General features: G+C 44.3%; 1 protein-coding gene across 1 annotated transcript in view; it reads right to left on the bottom strand.

Annotated features, from left to right (window-relative positions):
• Nucleotides 1-21,713, bottom strand: part of DPYS (dihydropyrimidinase) — a 48,665-nt gene that overhangs the window by 18,990 nt on the left and 7,962 nt on the right. The window contains exons 2-7 of the mRNA XM_081874435.1: nucleotides 16,257-16,415; nucleotides 14,638-14,817; nucleotides 12,621-12,810; nucleotides 5,882-6,038; nucleotides 4,006-4,147; nucleotides 2,532-2,674 (exon numbers count right to left, since the gene is read on the bottom strand). Of these exons, the coding sequence (XP_081730561.1) occupies nucleotides 2,532-2,674; nucleotides 4,006-4,147; nucleotides 5,882-6,038; nucleotides 12,621-12,810; nucleotides 14,638-14,817; nucleotides 16,257-16,415 (971 nt within the window). The remainder of the gene's footprint in view (nucleotides 1-2,531; nucleotides 2,675-4,005; nucleotides 4,148-5,881; nucleotides 6,039-12,620; nucleotides 12,811-14,637; nucleotides 14,818-16,256; nucleotides 16,416-21,713) is intronic.

Genomic DNA, 21,713 nt, shown 5'->3' with positions numbered 1-21,713 from the left:
AGCCATGTTCAAATATATAAAAGGATGTCACATAGAGGAGGGAGATAGGTTGTTTTCTGCTGCTCCAGAGAAGCGGACATGGAGCAATGTTTCCAAACTACAAGAAAGAAGATTCCACCTAAACATTAGGAAGAACTTCCTGACAGTAAGAGCTGTTTGACAGTGGAATTTGCTGCCAAGGAGTGTGGTGGAGTCTCCTTCTTTGGAGGTCTTTAAGCAGAGGCTTGACAACCATATGTCAGGAGTGCTCTGATGGTGTTTCCTGCTTGGCAGGGGGTTGGACTCGATGGCCCTTGTGGTCTCTTCCAACTCTATGATTCTATGATTCTAAATTTCCCCATTTCACTGTTAATTTCTGCACTGTATTTGTGCTTTCACATGACAGAGAAGTCACTTCTGGAAATCTGGTGGAGGTTAAAAAACAGTTTCCGTATTAGTAATTACTTGGGGGGGGGGGGAATCTGTTTGCAATCCCATTATCCTGAAATATCAGGAGTGCAATGTGATGAAATTTAGGGAAGTATACTGGCATACAGGGACGTGGGTGGCACTGTGGACTAAACCCCAGAGCCTAGGATTTGCCGATCAGAAGGTCAGTGGTTCGAATCCCCACGATGGGGCGAGCTCCTGTTGCTTGGTCCCTGCTCCTGCCCACCTAGCAGTTTGAAAGCACATCAAAGTGCAAGTAGATAAATAGGTACCGCTCTGGCGGGAAGGTAACCGGCGTTTCCATGCGCTGCTCTGGTTTGCCAGAAGCGGCTTAGTCATTCTGGCTGTACGCCGGCTCCCTCGGCCAATAAAGCGAGATGAGCGCCGCAACCCCAGAGTCGTTCGCAACTGGACCTAACGGTCAGGGCTCCCTTTACCCTTTACCTTTATACTGGCATATGGTTCTTTCCTGACACTTTCATGGGGGGAATCATTGGGGAACAGAAGCATGCTTGTGCCGAAAGTGTGAAGGAGGGGCAACTCTGTCCAATGGTCTTTGTTACTGTGCAACACAATGTACACTGGTATGAATGAGATTTGGTGTGACATGTCAGTGTATCAGCCAAAAAGCTATAGTTCTGTAACACAACAGGAACTGCAGTGTGAAAGGAATGTTAGAAAACAAGACAGAAACCATAGTATTATATTAGGATACCTGCTCTGGTCCTCTTAACATTTTTTTCCTTCCTAGTGTGGCACACACATGCTCATCACTGGACCACTGTGTGATGGCTTGCATGAGTACTTTTTGCCAGAAAGAGGCAGACAGCCTATGCTGCTTATTGCAACATGAGAACCGGCATTTTGTTGTGGCTCCCTACTTGTGAAACGCTCTCCCCAGGGAGGCTCATCTGGCACCATTGTTACGTATCTTTAGACACCAGGCAAAAACATTCCTTTTTCATCAGCTCTTTGGCTTCTAATTCTCTATGGCCTTTTTGTGTGGGTGAGATGGTTTAATCTAGTTTTTAAAAAACAGAATTGCCTTTTAGATATATATTTTTAATGCTTGTTTTAATGTATGCATTTGCTTTTTGCTTAAAACATTGTAAGTCGCTTCGATTTGCTGTGGCCCAAAAGTGACTAATGCATTATAATAATAAATCTAATCATCACCATCATTATTGTTCTGAAATGACTGAAACATGGTTACTCTTGAGATAACTGCCAATTATCACCACACAGTATGAAGGCTGCCTCTTGGCTTTCCGTGACTTCTAGGCCATGTGCTCCCCCTTCTGGAGAAGTATAAGGTCACGTAACCAGTCAGATTTAAACATTCACAAGCTGCTCATCATTTCATCCCCATTCATTCCAAAGTTAACAAATAAAACACGCTGTGTGCAGATGCAGAACTGAAGCCAGAAGTTGCATTTCTTCCATAAAGTATTGATTGAGCTTTGAAATGAGCACACACCCAAGAAATATCTTATTCAGTGAACAACTCTCCCAGAAAGAGAAATGCATTTCTGTAATTATAATTATCTGGGATGGCAGATAGCAGAAACAGGACTATTCTGGGCTAGTAGGTGGATACCAACTTTAACCCCCCCAGTCCTCTTCTGCACTTGGAGAACAGCAGCCTATTGGAAGAGCCTGAATGTCCAGGGAGAGAGGCCAGCACAGAATTGGGACCGTTCCCTGGGCTTAAAAATGGCTAGCTATGCCATGGGTAATTGGTCAAATGTATTTTTAGCAAAGCATGTGATAGTTTTTGGCACATCATTTAGGTCTTTTTGGGCATCACTATGTGGGCATGAGCTAGCCTGGAGAATGCTCGGAATCACTGATCATATTCATGAAAATAGCAATTAATATAAAAGTACAAGCAATTATGCTTTTTCTACATGGTCAGCAATCCAGGCAACTATTTTTTAAAACATTCTGACTAGTCAAAATCCTTTGCATATATAGGCTGTGGCTAGCACCATATATCCTGTGAATAATTCAAATGGGGCATCATTCCATCATCAAGATTTATGTCTTCAAAACGCATTCCTAGAAGGATGGACAGGTGCGATTTGATTATTCATAGACCATACCTTGTAGCTTTGGGGTCCCAAATGACAATGTCAGCATCAGAGCCCACAGCTATTCTCCCTTTCCTTGGGTACAGGTTAAAGATTTTAGCTGTATTCGTGCTGGTGACTGCCACAAATCTGTTTTCATCCATTTTGCCACTATGCTGCAAAGAAACCAAAAATAGGCATCAGCAAGGAAGGGGATACATAAGCCTATTGCAAGCAAACTCGCGCTCTGTTGAGGAGTGTGGATGGGATAACCTCACCCAGAAAACCTCTAGGCAGAAAATTTCAATATAAAAAATGTAAACTCCCAGCAATATGCTGATGAATGAAAATATAGCACCTAAGAAGTAACTCTTCGTAACAGAAATCTTCTTTTGGGGAATAACCAGTTCAACATTGATAGTCTTGCTCCTTAAAACCATTTGTGGAATGAACAAAGAGGCAGTGTGGTGTAGTGGTTACAGTGTTGGACCAGGACTTGGGAGTGTTCGAATCCCCAGTCACGAAACCCAGCGGGTAACCTCATGACAGTCATTGCATTCCAGCCTAACCTACCTTACAGGGTTGTTGCATGGATAAAATGGAAGTGGGGGGAGAGAGTTGTGCAAAATACCATGAGCTCCTTAATGGAAAGGTGGGATAGTAATATAATAATAAACTAATCCCATTTGCTAGGCATCAATCTCCAGAGTGAATGGGATAATAAATGAATGTCAGTCATCTGTTGTTCACTTATTCAGAAAGTTCATAGCCCACAGTTCCATACAACAATTCTGAAGTGAAAGAACAACAGCAGCAGCAGCAGCAGCAACAACAACACTGGTTCCGTAGGAAACCAACTTACAGTTGATTCATAATCACCTGTACCTTGAATCTAGTTCAGAAAGGAACTGCCTAACCAAAAGAGTTCACATGAGACTGGTGTGGTACAATCCAAAGAGCTAGCGCAAGAAAACAGTTTTACATTTTGGAGCTACTGTAGCCTCCAAACAACCTTCAATGCAGCCCTTTACAGATTATGCTAGAGTAGTCAAGTCAGTTCCCAGAACATGTGTCATAGCAGTCTGTCCTTCAGTAAGTTCAAGTCATGTGTGCTATGGAGAGTGAAAGAGGTGTCTGAGCAGGGCCGTTTTACCCATAGGGGTACGGGGCCGAGAGTCTGGGGCCCGAGAGTCTGGGGAAGAGCCCACCCATTGGTTGGAGCGCTGTGGCAGGCTCTTCTGCTGCAGGTGGCTCTACGCTGCGAGTTTGTGGGCGACCGAACCAACGAGACGCTGAGGTGGCTGGCTGGGTCCGCCCTCCTGTGCGCCTGGGACTGGGCAACCGGCGGGAGGTGCCAGGTGGATCTTTTTGCACCCTGGCACCGTATATGCTTAAGACAGCCCTGTGTCTGAGGATTTAAGTGCCTCCTCAGAGGCAGGTGGCTAACTTGTCACTGCTGCTTATATTGCTCCCCATTCCGTCTGAGAGCAAAATAAATCCTACTCACCACTCCTTTTTCCCACACAACTGACATCCTGTCCTCCACACCATTCACCCCATTGGGGATCTTGGTAAAATCATCCTTTCCCAAAGCCTTCTGGCAGATGTCAAAGGTACAGTTATCTGTCGCTGTCACAGTTAAGTCACCACTGGAAAAAATAAACAATTCCAAGTTAGGCAAATCTGAACATTCTGAACATTCAGAAACAGAACTTGGTACAAATGATGGACAAAGAATCAATCACAAGATACTGGCTTGGTTCTCATGTGATAGCTTTCTATGACCATGCAAACATGCTGGTTCTCAGCAAAGAGTTTGAACTTGCTTTGCTCCTCTCTGGTCCTTTTAAGACAGCCCAGCTCAGCGTGTCATCCAAATCCAGGATCATGGTTAAGGTCTCTTCTCCTTAAGCACATCCTGTCATCATAAGACCAGCCTTGGCTATATGTAGCTGAAGATGTCCCTGTGCAGAGCAGCCACCATAGAGCAAACTGCTATCTGTATCCACACAGCAGACTTCACCAGCTGGCTGCCACATGGCTATGTTTATTTTGAACATTTACTTAAGCTGGTTATACCTTGCTTGGGAAGGGCTGTGGCAGAGTATCTGCTCTGCAAACAAAGCATCCCAGGTTCAGTCCCTGGGGTCTCCAGGTAGAGAGGGGAGAGCCCCTTGGATAGTTGTTGCCGGTCAGTGTAGAGCCAGATGGACCAATGGTCTGACTCAGCATAAGGCAGTCTCCACCCCCATTGTTCAGTCTGGACACTGAGATCCGGCGCCGAGGGCCTTCTGCCGGTTCCCTCATTGCGAGAAGTGAGGTTACAGGGAACCAGACAGAGGGCCGTCTCGGTAGTGACGCCCGCCCTGTGGAACGCGCTCCCTTCAGATATCAAGGAAATAAGCAGCTATCTTATTTTTAAAAGAAATCTGAAGGCAGCCCTGTTTAGGGAAGTTTTTAATATTTAATGCTGTATTGTTTTTAACACTTGATTGGGAGCTGCCCAGAGTGGCTGGGGAAACTCAGCCAGATGGGCGGGGTATGAATAAATAAATAAATACAGTGGTGCCTCGCAAGACGAAATTAATCCGTTCCGTGAGGCTCTTCGTATAGCGGTTTTTTCGTCTTGCGAAGCAAGCCCATTGACAGCTTAGCGGATTAGCGCTATTAGCGGTTTAGCGGCTTTTAGCGATCAGCTGTTAAGCGGCTTATCGGCGGATCAGCTGTTAAGCGGATTAGCAGCTTAGGAGAAAGGGGGGAAAAGGGGGAAAAACCCGCAGGAACTCGCAAGACATTTTCATCTTGCGAAGCAAGCCCATAGGGAAATTCGTTTTGCGAAGCGCCTCCAAAACGGAAAACCCTTTCGTCTAGCAGGTTTTCCGTCTTGCGAGGCGTTCGGCTTGCAGGGCACCACTGTACATACATACATACATACATCCCTAAACCATGCTGATACTATATTTCCAAAGCAGACCACTTGGATAAAAACCTATTTTGACAATAACAACTGCAAAAATAAAAATAAAAAAATGAACAAAGCATTAGATGCACACAGCACAGTAAGTTGAAAGACCAGCAGAACACAGACAAACAACAACAACAACAGTCCATTATAAGATGCCTTCCAGAACAGAAATGTCTTCTCTAAAATGAGAAGGAAGTTAGCTTGAAGGATCTCCTCAGAGAGAAATTTCCAAATCTGTGGTGCTACCACAGAGAGGACCCTGTCCAAGGTATCTTGTTGCACACTTATTTGCTGAATGGCATGAACACACAGACTGGGCCCAAATAAGTATGGCTGGCTTCATCTGTCTTGCTAAGGCATCCGGATGCTGCTAAGAAGTCATACATGAGTATTTTACATGTACATTGCATTAGCTTACTTTGCCAAAAGATTCATCAGGAAGTCTGGAGTAGCAGGATCCGGCCTCAAGGGTGGGCCCATGACATGTGCTGCAGCATGGGACCATTCCTTATGCCAGTAGTGAGTGCCATCCGTTCCAAGGCCGGCAGCTATAGGCTCCCCATAAACAACTTTCCCTGGTGGAGGGGGGTAAGAAAATACATATATTGAGCAAACTAACAATGCAGGCTTGCAATATTGTACAATGTACAGCTGGCTACAATATAGCAACATCTGGTTATCAGATATTTGAATTCACACACACACATTCTACCAATATGGGATTCTATAGGGCTCTATCACACATCAATCTTGATGTCTGCACTATGAAATGGTGTATAAAAGAGTGATAACAGATTGGTCTTCTGGCCTAACAGAACTCTGATGGTGCAGGGTTCCTGATTGCAATGAGGCTACTAAGCTTGTTCACCTGAACAGGCTTAGAATCCCCCTTTCATGCGGCAGACTAGTACAGTGTGGGATACTGGGGGACGGGTACTTGTGTACATGTTTCTCCCCACTACTTTAACCCCACATACGATGCGGGTGGCGCTGTGGGTAAAACCTCAGTGCCTAGGACTTGCCGATCGTATGGTCGGCGGTTCGAATCCCCACGGCGGGGTGAGCTCCCGTCTTTTGGTCCCAGCTCCTGCCCACTTAGCAGTTCGAAAGCACCCCTAAGTGCAAGTAGATAAATAGGTATCGCTTTATAGCGGGAAGGTAAACGTCGTTTCTGTGTGCTGCGCTGGTGCTGGCTTGCCAGAGCAGCTTCGTCACGCTGGCCACGTGACCTGGAAGTGTCTCCGGACAGCGCTGGCCCCCGGCCTCTTAAGTGAGATGGGCGCACAACCCTAGAGTCAGACACGACTGGCCCGTACGGGCAGAGCTACCTTTACCTTTACATTCAATCCAAATACATGAGCAAGGCTGGGGGAAAACCCAGCCAGATGGGTGGGGTATAAATAATAAATTTATAAATAATAAATTTATTATTTATTACAGAGAATCTAGAAACATGGGAGTTCTGATGACCAAAGCTGAAAAAACAGAGACGTTAAACGCTGTATTATGTTCACATTTTATTCTAATGCTTGTAACTTTCAGAAGTTGCTTAATGGTTAAATTAGTGGAGATATGGCAAAACAGTCATCACATTAATCTGCAGGAGCGCAATGGCAAGAGTGCTGCAGCCCTTGAGAGATTGGTTTGTTTAGTTTTTGCAGGCAATAGTTATTTCCCCTGCTCCCTTGTCTCCTCCTTTCCACTTCTCTCTTGCTTAGTTTTTCTGACCTCCTGATGTTATGTAAGGAGAAGGAGATGTTTTCCTTTTCCAAGCTTAGAAACTCAGAAGCTTGCCAACTTTCAGAGCAAGAGGTTGTTGTGCCTGTGTAGCTGTGTCTCCTACGTACACGGCCCATAATAATCTTGGCAGGCAGGGTGAAGCCACCACAACCAACAAGCTCAGAACCTCCAAACAAAAAGTAACTTGCTCAAATCATGATTACATTGAAATAAGCCCTGCTGGATTCAATGGTAGTTTTACTGCCTAGTAAAAGTGCTTTTAGAATTGTAGTCTAAGCCCAGCTTGATAGGCAGGGATGATTGTGAATGCACAAATCTGAAGAGTGGCAGCTGCAAAACCTGCAGAAAGTTACCCTAGATGATGGCGGTGCAATTTAAATACCAAAAAAAGATTCTAAGCAGTTTACAAAGTATAAGGAATGGTTATACACTGTTGCCCCACAAGACGAATGCCTCGCAAGACGGAAAACCCACTAGACGAAAGGATTTTCCGTTTTGGAGGTGCTTCGCAAAACGAATTTCCTATGGGCTTGCTTCGCAAGACGAAAATGTCTTGCGAGTTCCTTCAGGTTTTTTGTCCTTTCCCCCCCCCCTTTTTTCTAAGCCGCTAAGCCACTTATCTGCTTATCCGCTAAGCTGATAAGCCGCTAAAAGCCGCTAAAAGCCGCTAATAGCGCTAATCCGCTAAGCCGTCAATGGGCTTGCTTCGCAAGACGAAAAAACCACTAGATGAAGAGACTCGCGGAACGGATTCTTTTCGTCTTGCGAGGCACCACTGTATAAACATTAAAACATCCATGATCCATAACTGAGAGCCAGTGTGGTATAACAGTTAAGAGTGGTGGGACTACGACCTGGGAGACCAGTTTTCAAATCTCTACTCGGCCATGGAGCTCACTGGGTGACCTTGGGCCAGTCACCATCTCTTAGCCTTACCTACCTGTTGTGGGGGTGAAATGGGGAGAAGAAGAACCATGCAGGCCACCTTGAGCTCCTTGGAAGATGAAAGTGGCATGTAAATGTAGTAATTGAAAATGAAAGTAAGTCATAAAAGAATCCCATTAAAGCAGAACTAAAACAGGAAGTTCAGGGTGAGAGATCAACGGAATGGCTGTGTAAGCAGGTACATCTTCAGAAGCTGGTGAAATGCCAAAAAAGATGGAGCCTCTTGTTTTCAGCTGGGAGTCCATTCCATAATACCAGTGCCACCAGAGAAACACCCAGCCTTGACTTTACCACAAGCAAATCATCGTTAAGCCTATGGAAAGACTAAACAGGTTCCATCTGGTACTCAATGGTCACTTTTGGCATAGAAGTGGATCAATACCCTGAGCTGCATCCCCAAGCAGCAGAAAAAAGGACATTTGAGCCGTCTCTGTACGCAGGTGGCGCTGTGGGACACAGGTGGTGTTGTGGGTTAAACCACCGAGCCTAGGGCTTGCCGATCAGAAGGGTGGCGGTTCAAATCCCTGCTCCTGCCAACCTAGCAGTTTGAAAGCACATTAAAGTGCAAGTAGATAAATAGGTACCGCTCCAGTGGGAAGGTAAACTGCGTTTCCGTGCACTGCTTTGGTTCACCAGAAGCGGCTTAGTCATGCTGGCCACATGACCCGGAAGCTGTACTTGGCCAATAAAGCGAGATGAGCGCCGCAACCCCAGAGTCATCCGCGACTGGACCTAATGGTCAGGGGTGCCTTTACCTTTTACCTGTACTTTCAGGGTTTGGTATGAATGCCAATAAGATACGAAAGAATATGGAAGGTACCCTACAGCCAACCCTTGATTAGGAGACAAATTAACAGAAAGATTATAGAAACTTCATCTGTTGACGTATGATCAGTGAAGCATGTTAGATACTGTCACACTGTAAGTGACACAGTAGGTTGGGATAATAACCCATGGCTCTCCAGATACTGCTGGACTCAAGCTCCCACCAGTGCAGCCAGTGGTCAGGGATGATGGGAGTTTTAGTCCAGAAATATATGGAGGGCCACCAGTCCCCCATCTCTTCTGTAGGAATGCTGCTTTTTAAGAGCTGTAGAGATGGCATGAAGGGGTATTCCTGCCTATGGTCTGAGGGCAAATGAGGCAGTCATGTTGTTGAAACAAAGCAGGTTTATTTCTGGTCAGCGTCTGGATGGGAGACCACCTAGGAACTCCATATATGCCACTTTAAGGAAGGAAAGCAGGATGTAAACACACTTTTTAAAAGCCTAAATAATTATTTAATCCCACTCTGTCACCTCTGGTCAAAAATATGTTACAAAAATGGTTTCTGAAGCACTATTAATCCCCTGAAAAACAAAGATACAATGGTACATACATTATCAACTCTCTAAAATGAAGGTGTCTGTTTCCAGGCTCATCAGAGCCCTTGGAAATGGCCATGAATTTAAAAAATGCCTAGCCCATTCCATTCTCTAGTAATCTAATATAGCCCTACCTACATTATTAGGGAGCGAGCCCCACTGAATTAAATGGGAGTTACCATACTTTTGCGAAAGCATGTTTATGATTACACTGTTAATATATAAAAGCAACATCATTCTTGAATCATTGGAACCCTTTTCCAAGTTCAGGAGGACCCATGTTGTCCAATCTCTCTGCAATGATTCAGTGGGCAGAGGGGCATCAAAGTCAATTTGAGCCTTCAGTCAGTCCTTATAATGTATGTGCCGTATCAGAAAATACCTGTTTCGCCACTTGCATGGCTTCCGATTTTACTGTTTAGTTAGCTCACACAGCCAGACGGCTTGGGACCTTTTGGAACAAAGATGCAGAAATTTCTATGTCATTATTAATTTAAAAGATCACTCCTGAGACAGAAAAGAGGATGGCAATGTTCATGCTTAATCACTGGTACATCAAGGATAATGGGGCCTGCATATCTGTAACTAACAGGCTAAACTACAACCCCATTTAGCAGATACAGCCTGGATTTGGGTTTAGACACTGCTACTCCTCAGCTAATTATGTTTCCTTCATTCTTTTTAAATAAGAGAGGTACTATGGCTTGAGGCTGTGTGGAAGCCATGATCTCTGACTTCGTTGCGTGACAACTGCTTGGCTAGTGGTGATGCTTCCTGAACTCACCATGCACTCAGAGCAGATGGTAGCTTGAGAAAAACCAGGCCCAAGTTCAGACCAAGGCAGAGAAACTAATCAGATACTTCACTGTTATTTATGTTGGCAGTTGTAGCCTAAATACTAAAGAAGCAGGCCCGCCTGGTTGGACTATTTATTTATTTTATTTATATCCCATCCTTCCTCCCAAAGCAGCCCAGGGAGGGCAGCAAACACTCTGATGATAAAACTATTAGAACACCTGAAAACAAAGACAGTTATCCAATTTCCAGATGTGCCCCTGGGAGGCCCCCAAAGGTTTGGGGAGACCTGATCAATAGTATATGCACTTTAATGTCTACAGAATTGTTGACGTTGTGTATGCAATTCAGACCGAGAAAACACGACACCATGCAAAGATTCTACCTTTCCCACTTCCAATGATTTTGGACTGCCCTGGGGATTCTTTTATTTTTATTTTGTGCTTTGACCTACATATTTTGGCTGATTTCACAGTTTCTTGTGCTTTTACAAAGTTGAAGAACGGAGGATGAGAAAGCGGGCTCCACAGCATTGTCAACAGTGGCATCTAGTGGACAAATCCAGTGCAACATGGCACAGAAGAGATGTTTTCCTAACTCACGGATTTAGTACAGTGGACCAGCTACTTACACCAGGGTTCAGATTTGGGGGCCCACGTGCAACGGCAGAATCATGCAAAGTCAGGAACCCTCAGAACCACATGCTGTGAGGTGGAGGGCACCCTTTTTACTGGCCTCCCAAAGTCCTCACAACTCCTTCCCACAGACCGGTAAGCAAGGCGCCGCCATGCTTATGTACTGCCTTCCCAAAGATGGGTAATCAAGGCACCAGGCTTGGTAAAGGAGACGCAAGAGCTCTGGTAACATCTCAGAGCCCTCACACTTTCCAAAGCTAGTCTCCTAGTTCCCAGAAAATTAGAGTATTAAAGTATTATTATTATTATTATTATTATTATTATTATTATTATTATATCATTATTAAACAATTGAGGTTGAATCCTGACAAGACAGAAGTACTGTTTTTGGGGGACAGGAGGCAGGCAGGTGTGGAGGACTCCCTGGTTCTGAATGGGGTAACTGTGCCCCTGAAGGACCAGGTGCGCAGCCTGGGAGTCATTCTGGACTCACAGCTCTCCATGGAGGTGCAGGTCAATTCTGTGTCCAGGGCAGTTGTTTACCAGCTCCATCTGGTACGCAGGCTGAGACCCTACCTGCCCGCGGACTGTCTTGCCGGAATGGTGCATGCTCTAGTTATCTCTCTCTTGGACTACTGCAATGTACTCTATGTGGGGCTACCTTTGAAGGTGACCCGGAAACTAAACCAGAATGCGGCAGCTAGACTGGTGACTGGAAGCGGCCGCCGAGACCACATAACACCGGTCTTGAAAGACCTACATTGGCTCCCAGTAAGTTTCCAAGCACAATTCAAAGTGTTGGTGCTGACCTTTAAAACCCTAAACGACCTCGGTCCAGTATACCTGAAGGAGCGTATCCACCCCCATTGTTCTGCCCCGACACTGAGGTCCAGTGCTGAGGGCCTTCTGGCGGTTCCCTCGCTGCAAGAAGTGAGGTTACAGGGGAACCAGGCAGAGGGCCTTCTTGGTAGTGGCACCCGCCCTGTGGAACACCCTCCCACCAGATGTCAAAGAGAACAACAACTACCAGACTTTTAGAAGACATCTGAAGGCAGCCCTGTTTAGGGAAGCTTTTAATGTTTGATGCTTTACTGTATTTTAATATTGGAAGCCGCCCAGAGTGGCTGGGGAAGCCCAGCCAGATGGGCAGGGTATAAATAATAAATATTATTATTATTATTATTATTATTATTATTATTATTATTATATGGTGCCTCCTTCCCAGGGCTGGGAAGCTTCTGCCAGGCTTAGGGAGGGAGGCGTGATCTTCATGCACGTGGCATCATGATGCCGCCCCCCATCGCCCTTGCAAGCTGGTGCCTCTGGCCCCAACAAAAAATGTCACCACACACCACTGAGCTGTCAAAGATGAAAATGCCTTTAAGATAGAGTGTTGCTGTCTTTGGAGTGCGTGAAGGCCCTGTTTATCCAACTATTTTTAAGAAAACGAGAAGAACCCTGCTAAATCAGGCCAATGGTCCATCTAGTCCTGCATCCTGGAAGGGTTAATTCCTAGTATGTAAGGCAGAATAATTCCTGTGCCAGTCAGATTTCCTCCTGGAGTTTTAACTATTTCTGCCTGACACCCAGGGATGGAATATCAAACCTGGAGATCTTAGTAGTACCGGTTCTGCAGCACCTCTGCACAATCTTTAAACACGCTGGGTCAGAAACGCACCTTGCCTTCGTGCATCTGCGATCACCGTGGCTGCAGACTTGCTCATCACATGAACTACATAGAGAGGGCAGTTCACCGAGTTTGCTATGGTGATTGCTCTCAGCGTGGCTTCAGCTTCCACTTCTTCCGGGCGACACAGTTGGTGCCCTTCTGGACCAGTTATTCCCAGGGATAACATCTTCTTTGCACCCTGCAGGCCAGCCACAGTGACACAGAAGTTAATGTTGCTACCAGTGGAAAAATTAATGACTTCTCTGCAACTCTGGTCCAGCTACCCAAGTAATTTAGAAACCCCAATAAGTACAAGATTTGAAAATCATTTGTATTGTGATGGTTAGCAACTTAGTTAGCTATGATTTGTAGTTTATCAGAACAAATGCCTACGTGCTTGATTTTTCTGGATGTTTCGTTTTTTAAAAACACAGAAGGCTTTGGAAATATATGTTGTGTTTATATCTTGTTATAAACTACACGAATTTGCTTTTGTTCAGAGATGTCTTTGGGCTGGATCCAGATTCACAGCTCATTCCTAACCATGCTTATTGAGAAGGAAGTCTTACTGAATTCTATTTAGCTTACACCAAGGCAAGTGGAGTTAGAATTGCAGCCTTAGTGATGATTGGAGTAGAGTATAGTAGACTCACTTTGGTCCCAGTGATTACCAGTTTATTGTAAGTAAGTAGGTAAGTAAATTTTTATTTATACCCTGCCCTCCCCAGCCAAGACCGGGCTCAGGGCAGCTAACATCAAATGTCAAATACATTAAAACACAATCAAACAATTGATTAAAATACAGCTTAAAAATTAGAATCAGGATAAAATTAAACGACTGCCCATGAAATTACAACCATAGGGGTCGGGAAGCTCAAGTATTCATCAGGGCCAGCTGTCCATGAGCCAATAAAAGGGCCAAAGAGGTAACTTACAGGGTCCCATAGAGGGGGGTCAAACTGGGCCCAGACCAAAGGCCAGGCAGAACAGCTCCGTCTATTGGGTCTACTTTAAGCATCCCTAAGGCCCTATCTGCACAATACATTTAAAGCAGTATCACACCACTTTAAAGAGTCAAGTCTGGGAACTGCAGCATATTAAGTCTAGTGATTGTTGATAAAGGTAAAGGGACCCCTGACCGTTAGGTCCAGTCATGGCCAACTCTGGGGTTGCGGTGCTCATTTTATTGGCCGAGGGAGCTGGCGTACAGCTTCTGGGTCATGTGGCCAGCATGCCTAAGCCGCTTCTGGTGAACCAGAGCAGCACACGGAAATGCTGTTTACCTTCCCGCCGGAGTGGTACCTATTTATCTACTTGCACTTTAATGTGCTATTGAACTGCTAGGTTGGCAGGAGCAGGGACCGAGCAACAGGAGCTCACCCTGTCGCGGGGATTCGAACCACCGACCTTCTGATCTGTGGTTTAACCCACAGCACCACTAGCGTCCCAGTGACTGTTGATAGCAGACTCCTATTCCCCTCTCAGAAATGCAATTCTCATAGACCATCAATCCTCCTTCCTAGGAAACTCTGAAATCGGTACATTTGAGAGGAACAGGTGTTTCCAAACAGCACCCTGAAAATGACAGTTCTCAGATTTTGGAGGGGAAGCCATGAGACCCTTTGTGCTAGCCCTGCCTTCAACATCACAATCTCCCACTAGCTCCATCTCTTCTGACTGCATATTTGGTGAAAGTCTGAAAGGGGGTCTGTGAACATTTGGCTGTGCATACATAGGCTCCTCTGGATGACACAGTTCCAATTACACAGGGCTCCCAGTCATACGAGAAGACAATGCACTTTCAGCTGAAAACATGTAGGCTGCCCCTCCAGACATTAATTGAATGTGGGAAGGTCAGGAGGGGCAGAGATGGCAGGGCCAACACGCCCAGTTCCCCTCTGCCCTCTGCCTGTTACCAAAATATGTGTAATTTACAAATCGTTACAATCTTAAATACACAGGTATCGCTGCAATCTGTTGCAGGGTGGATGAACGCTCCTGTGTCACCTTGGAGATAGATAATTACCTCTGCAATCAGATCCCCATTTTCTGCATGGACTTGAGCAATCGCACCAATTTGTTTGCACTGAGAAAAGGCAGAGTGTAACTCTAGATCTCCAACCATATAGACACCTTTATATGCCATAAACATCTTAAAGGAGTTTACACCCTTTTCCTGGGCTAGGGTTTTCATCTCTTCTTTAACCTGAAAACACAACAAAAAATTGTTAAATGTTCAAACCTCACAATATCCTCTTGAATTTGGCATCAAATCTTACCATCTGATTGGCTAAATTATTTGAGTGTATTATTTGACAGAGATATTTTTACTTGACTGGCAGAACACCAGGATATTCTTCAGGAGACAGTAAGATTTCTCTCTAAAATGTTGTACCCAATAATTATGCAATATTTTAATGACATGAATTAATTCCTGTAGGGACTATGTCACTTTTTTGGTTATGTATTTTTGGAATTCTTGTTTATTATGAAAAAAGGAGCTATTACAGTATCGTTCAATTAATTTTTTTATAATTAAATAACTTTTAAATAAGCTTTTTTTAAAAAATTCCCAGGACTAAATCCTCTGGCTAGTTTAGCACACCATCTTGGAAAGCTTCACCCCTGGGCTCCTGAGCATGGTGAAAATTTAGTTTATTACATGTATGTATCATTTCACACATCCAAAAGTGCCTGGAAGCAACTTAAAGTCATGAAATACAAAATACATAAAACACTTCAACAAAAGGAATACAGATACAAAATACTAAGGGTTGTAGCTAAAGAAGTTGTCCATTCATGCAAGCTTGTGAAACTATTTATGTATGCTACTACTGTGGCCCATGTTTCGTTAGCCCCAAAATGGAAAACGAGTGAGGTCCCAGCCATAGAAGAATGGCAACAAACTGATGGAATACGTGCAGTTTGCAGATTTAACATATAGAGTAAGAGAACAAGAACATATGTTTAAAGAAGCCTGGAAAATGTTTACTGAATATATGGGTGAAAATTGTGCTCATTTAAAAATGCTGGTAGCATTAAGATAAGCTCAACAGTGAAAACAAGTTTTGATGGATGTAACAAAACATATAAAATATGCAGGGATGCATGATATGCAAAATGAAAGAGAAGAAGGGAAGTCATTGATTTAAGGTTGTTTAAATGAATACAGTGGTACCTCGGGTTAAGAACTTAATTCGTTCTGGAGGTCCATTCTTAACCTGAAACTGTTCTTAACCTGAGGTACCACTTTAGCTAATGGGGCCTCCCGCTGTTGCCACGCAATTTCTGTTCTCATCCTGAAGAAAAGTTCTTAACCTGAGGTACTATTTCTGGGTTAGCGGAGTCTGTAACCTGAAGCGTCTGTAACCCGAGGTTACAGACCCATCATGTTTTTGTCCAAAGAAAAATAACAATCTAAAACAGCACAAAATATGTACCTCCCCCACACAGAATGAACACAAGTAGCTTGCCCAACAAGAAGCAAGAGGAAGGTAGGCAAATTTGAATGTGCCACAACTGGGCCCTTGGTCACTTGGCAAGACCGCCACACACACGCTGTTTTCCATGCAACTCGTGGCATCTGTCCTTGGCGCATGTTGGACACACTTGAAGGAACAAACATGCTACTGGCCTTCTGCTTACCTTGTCGCTCCACCACGTGACGGCCACATGAAGTGCATAATCGCAGCAGACTTTGGGATCTGCCCAGCTTCTCCATCTCTCATAGGCTTCAATGAGAGAACAGCCTTTATGAGGTATCGCAAAGTCAATGATCATTGTCGTGCCTCCTGCTACAGCAGCCTAAAAGAAAAAAGAAAAAGTGGTTCGCGATGAAAGAAGTGTTGCAAGGTTCTGCTTTTTCCCAATTACCCTTTCAGTCCATTGCAAAATATAAAAGGCTTAAAATTCATGTGCTGTTGAAGTATTTATTTCAAAACTACAATTCCCACCATGCTCTGTCTCACAGTTTTTTTACTAAAGAAAGTAACTTGTTTGTGTGTGTGTGTGTGTGTGTGTGTGTGTGTGTAGGAGAGAATCAATTTTCTCATTTTTGCTGTAGCCAGTCAAGACCAGGCTCAGTGATTATTGGGAAGCTTGGAGGTTGACTAAGTCATTATATGGGTTATGCAATTATATGGGTGAAAGCAAATTTTTGTTGTGCTGATGGTAAGCACTGGAAGGAGAGGCTAAAGGGAGGCATACTGGTGTATGGCTCTGGATATCATGGATTCTGGGAGGGGAGTTTGGGGAAATGCCATCTTGCAGAATTGGGGGGGGGGATACAAAAGCTGGGTATTAACTACAGGAGTGCATATGTTAAATACTTTGAATAATTGGAATACATATAATTGACAGATAGAGAGGCAGAAGTGCCTCTATTTTGTTTTATTTATTCTATCTTCTCTGTTAGAAGTCCTTTATTTTGAATTGAGGAAGACATACACAGGAAGGGGATAGTTGGGAGAAAGGTGGTCCCTGCAGGAATGGCAGGGTAGAAAGGTCCTCTCCTTTCTTCTCATTCCTTAGTTTCCCTTATTACTTTTTGTTATTTAGACCAGTTTGATTTTTATTGTATTTTATGCCAAAAACTTTCAATAAAGAAACACTTATTTAAAAAGGTCTTGTACTAATTCGGCCATGCAGCTAGTTCTGCGATGCTGGCTGTGGTTTCCAGGCTACCGCTTCTTCTTAACAAACACAGCTGCAAATTAATGGATCTTAGAGTGCAAATATGTGGCTTTAGTTGCAGCAAACAGGAACCTAACCTGAAGTGTACTTCACCAGAGAACGGTCGGCGACATAATGCATTGGAAACAGGAGCATGCATGTGCTGCATGTGGTGGGTGTGGGTGTGTGGGTGTGTACAGGCCAGAGGTTTTCTGCTGCACCAAAGATCCTGATGGAAAAGTCTGCAGCATTGCCAAGCCTCACCAAGCAGATGGTATGCAGAATGGGGGGGGGGGAGGGAGCCAGAAGCACCTTAGGCACTCAATTAAGCAGGGGCCGTTTTCCTAGTGCCGGCTGAGCTGGAAAAATAAATCTGTGTATCAGCAGAACAATACTGGAGGTGGAAGTGATGACTTTGAAATATGGCACCTGCAATACAGAGCAGTGTTGCATTAGAAACTAACACCCCTTGGGATGCTTGCTGAGGAACCCATTTGAAGGGGCATGAAATATATTTCTCCAGAGGCAGGGCAATCGCGTAAACAAAGGAGTGGAGATGGCGTAACCTGCAGGCGACCCCAAAATTACCGAGGGCAGCTGTGAAGAGTGAAGAGCATGATAATCAGGGGGGAAAGAACTGAAAGCGTTTTAAGGGACTAAGATCAAGAAAGGGAACTGCAATGGCAGATGAATCTCAGGGTTAATGAATGCAGAATAATGCACACCAGTGACATGGACTGTTGATTTCTTAATGGAATGGCCTGAATCGCCTAGGTCAGTGTTTCTCAAACTCAGAGCCAGGACTTACTAGTAATCTTTGAGCCATGCTCAAGTGGACCTCAACACCACCTCCTGCACCCAGCACCTCCTCACTTGCCTGCCCTGCCCTGCCCTCTGGTTGTGCCATGACCTTTTGTTGTGCCATGACAAATGACCAAGCGACTGGCAGGGTCAGGAGAACAGAGAGCCTTGTGGGGAGAGGAGGGAAGGAAGGCCTCCCTCCTCTGAGGGGAAAAGCCACAGGAGGGGCTGAAGGAATTTTTTTGTGGCATAAAAGTTCAATACAGTGGTACTTCGGGTTAAGTACTTAATTCGTTCTGGAGGTCTGTTCTTAACCTGAAACTGTTCTTAACCTGAAGCACCACTTTAGCTAATGGGGTCTCCCGATGCCGCCGCACCGCCGGAGCACGATTTCTGTTCTCATCCTGAAGCAAAGTTCTTAACCTGAAGCACTATTTCTGGGTTAACGGAGTCTGTAACCTGAAGCGAATGTAACCTGAAGCAAATGTAACCTGAGGTACCATTGTATTGTTATTAATCACACATGAACTGGAAGTAGGGAGGAAATGGGGTAAGAGAGGAAATCATTACAAGAGGAAGAAGTAAATACGTGAAAGGACCAAGGAGGAGGTATGAATGACCCTGGGTTAAGGTAGAAGTTGGGTGTGGAAAGAATGAGAGAAGAAATGACAGGAGATGGGAAAAACATCCTTTGAGGCATATAGGGAGGGATAGGGGAAAAGGCAAAAGGAAAAGCTCTCTCCACTTAAGGGTCTCTGAATCAACAAATTGAGTGGGAAGGCTGTCACAAGACCTCAAGAGCAAAAGCCTGAACTTCGCATGAGGAAAGCTGAGCTATGGAGCTCCCTGCCACCAGGAAAATGTCATGGCAAACCAGCAATTTCTAGAGATGGATTAGGTATCAGTAGAAAGTGATGTCAGGAACTGCCACCGGTTCTGCCAAACTCTGCCTCCACCTGTCACCATTTTGTGACTGGTGGGCCTCTGTAATACTTAGTTGTCTTAACTGAACCTGGGGGTAGAAATGGGCTGGGGGAAGCTGCCCTAGGGAGAAGGGGGTTGGGGGGACCATTCAAAGCCACTGCCCAAAGTCAACGGCACACATACCCACAGCCTTTCTATCAGAATTGACAGGTGGAAGGGCTCCAATTTTGGGCTTGGCTGACAGGGCCAAACAAAAGTTCTAGACCCATCCATTGGTTGTGCGTGGGTGTGTCTCCAGTTTAGGGTGGGAGAGTAAGGAAAGGTTGAGGCATAAAGCTATTCTCTGCTACTCATGGAAAACCAAGCAACACCCCCCCCCATTACAGCTTTTAGCCAAAATTCTCTGTGTTTCAAAGTAATATTCTTAAATGAGCATAGCGCAAAAGCTCCTGGATGTTTAGTCAGCAAAGGTTTGTGGGCCTCGTTTATCAGTCTTGATGCACCTTTTCATGCTTATTTCCTTTTGCTTTTCAGTAAGATTTTATTTACCAAAATCCAGCCCTCTGATGTCACACAATCAAATAAAAAAGAGGCATGTAAGCATTTTAAAGGAAATATGCAAGGGAATATTCATCCTTTCTCTGCCCTTGAACCCCATCATGTCTCGTTAGAGATATATATTTATATCTGCAGACAGAGATATGCCATACTTTTTAATTATTAGAGTAAAAGCAAACATTAAATTCACTTTTGCAATAGGCGTGAGATGAAACTGAGCCCTCTGATCCTTTCTAGTTATTTACTCTGCTTTTAAATAATTAATCTGGGGGATGTTTATATGTTAAGAAATTACATGGCAACACTCAATGGGGGAAAGGCCAAAGACTGCAAATCTGCCAGTTCTGCCACTTTGAGCAATAAATCACTTATTCTAAAGTCTACTAAACGGATTCACCAGCTTCCAGGGATCCTTCCACTTCTGGTACAAGATTTATTTCTTTGCTGAATTATTGTAAATAATATTACTGACCCTTAAAATAAAATTTTTAATGAACGGCACTTACCAGAGCAAAACATGGAACACTAAAGTATTTTGTTACTCTGCAAACTGATTAAAATTAGCCTTGTTAATTGCAACAACCTCTTTCCTAAACTTTGGAACTTTACATTTTTGTTATTGTCTTACTATGTATTTTGTGATCTGATTTTGTATTTTTGCGTTGCGAACTGCCCTGTGATCTTTGGATGACAGGCGGTATACAAATTTAATAAATAATAGCAACAATAACTTTTATAGACAAAGCAGGTATTTTTGCAAGACGTTTGCTCCTTGACCAATGAGCTAAGTGTGTGTGGCTTCTCAGATATCAGCTGCAAATCAATTAATATACAAGTATGCACAGAAGGACAATAAAAACATGCATCTACTACATGTTTATTTTATGTAAACATTTTTACATAAAATATACATTTATTATTATTATTATTGCTTTTAGTTTAGATTTAAGAATGACATGTGAGAAAATTCTGGCACTTTCCCCATTATTTGAGCAACAGAAAATTCCAGGGACAACCTTTAACAGGGTCAGTTCCCTTGTACTGTAGTTTGTTAAGGGTTGCTGGGAATTTTAACCGGGGGGGGGGGGGGGAGTTAACTACACTGTGCAGAAATCTTTGAGGGGAAAACTGTGCTCCCAAAGTGCTTTGAAAGTACAATGCGTACACCAGCTCACAGTGGGAACAGTGGGCTTTTCCTGATCTAAGATGTACCTGGACTTATGTTCCACCTGTACATTTGTAAACAAAATCTACCATTAGAAAATGCCATAAGCCTCAAGCATCCTCCTTCCAAAAGAAACTAAACCCAGGAGAGCGATGTGCCCTTAGAACTTCTGCTTGTGCAGTGAAGTGGGTGACCACAACGGCAATCTCTTCACTGTATATGGCCGCAACAAGATATAGCCTCGTTTTCTCGGGTTTTCTTTAATGATGGGCCAGTTTAGGGAAAATATCATGGTCCCTTAAGGAGCCTAAATTCTTCCTAATTTGCTTACTGCTTTGCAACTCTTGCAAATTGATTTGCATTTATATAAATTTGCATATGTGTCCGCGTGTGTATAAATGTGTGTATGTGCATGTATACATATCATGCCATATAATGGCACAAGGAATCATGACATATATTTCATAGTGTACTGTACTGTTATGTAAGGGGTTTAATTAATAGAGATGCTAACATGATTTAAGGCAGCAGCAGGTCAGGGGTAGACCAGTGGCGGAGCTTCAAGCTCCATTGGGGGCGGAGAGCAGGCGGGGGCACGGCTGGCCACCCACAGGGGCGTGACGCCCAGCACGGGGGGGGTGGGGGCAGCCACGATGGCACCCCACCGGGATCGTGCTGCCAGGGGCAATGCACTCCGCCCGCACCCCTGTTCCTCCGCCAGTGGGGTAGACATCCAGCTTTTGAGACTCTTGCTAGACCACATCGTTCCATATCCTTCTAAAGTATGTGAAATGTGAACTTGAACTGTGATAATGCTTCTTGCTTGCCTGGATGGAGATGGAGGGGGGTTTGAGAGAGAGAGAGAGAGAGAGAGAGAGAGAGAGAGAGAGAGTAGGTAGGTAGGTAGGTAGAAAGCTCTAACAATTCTCTTGTTTTTGTTGTAATCCCAGAGTTTGTGGGTAGACAATTTTGTCCATGTTTCG

Source organism: Podarcis erhardii (genome assembly GCF_964252035.2).
Source record: "Podarcis erhardii genome assembly, chromosome: 8".
NCBI classification, from domain to species: Eukaryota; Metazoa; Chordata; class Lepidosauria; order Squamata; family Lacertidae; genus Podarcis; species Podarcis erhardii.
This window is presented reverse-complemented; position numbering and strand designations above follow the sequence as displayed.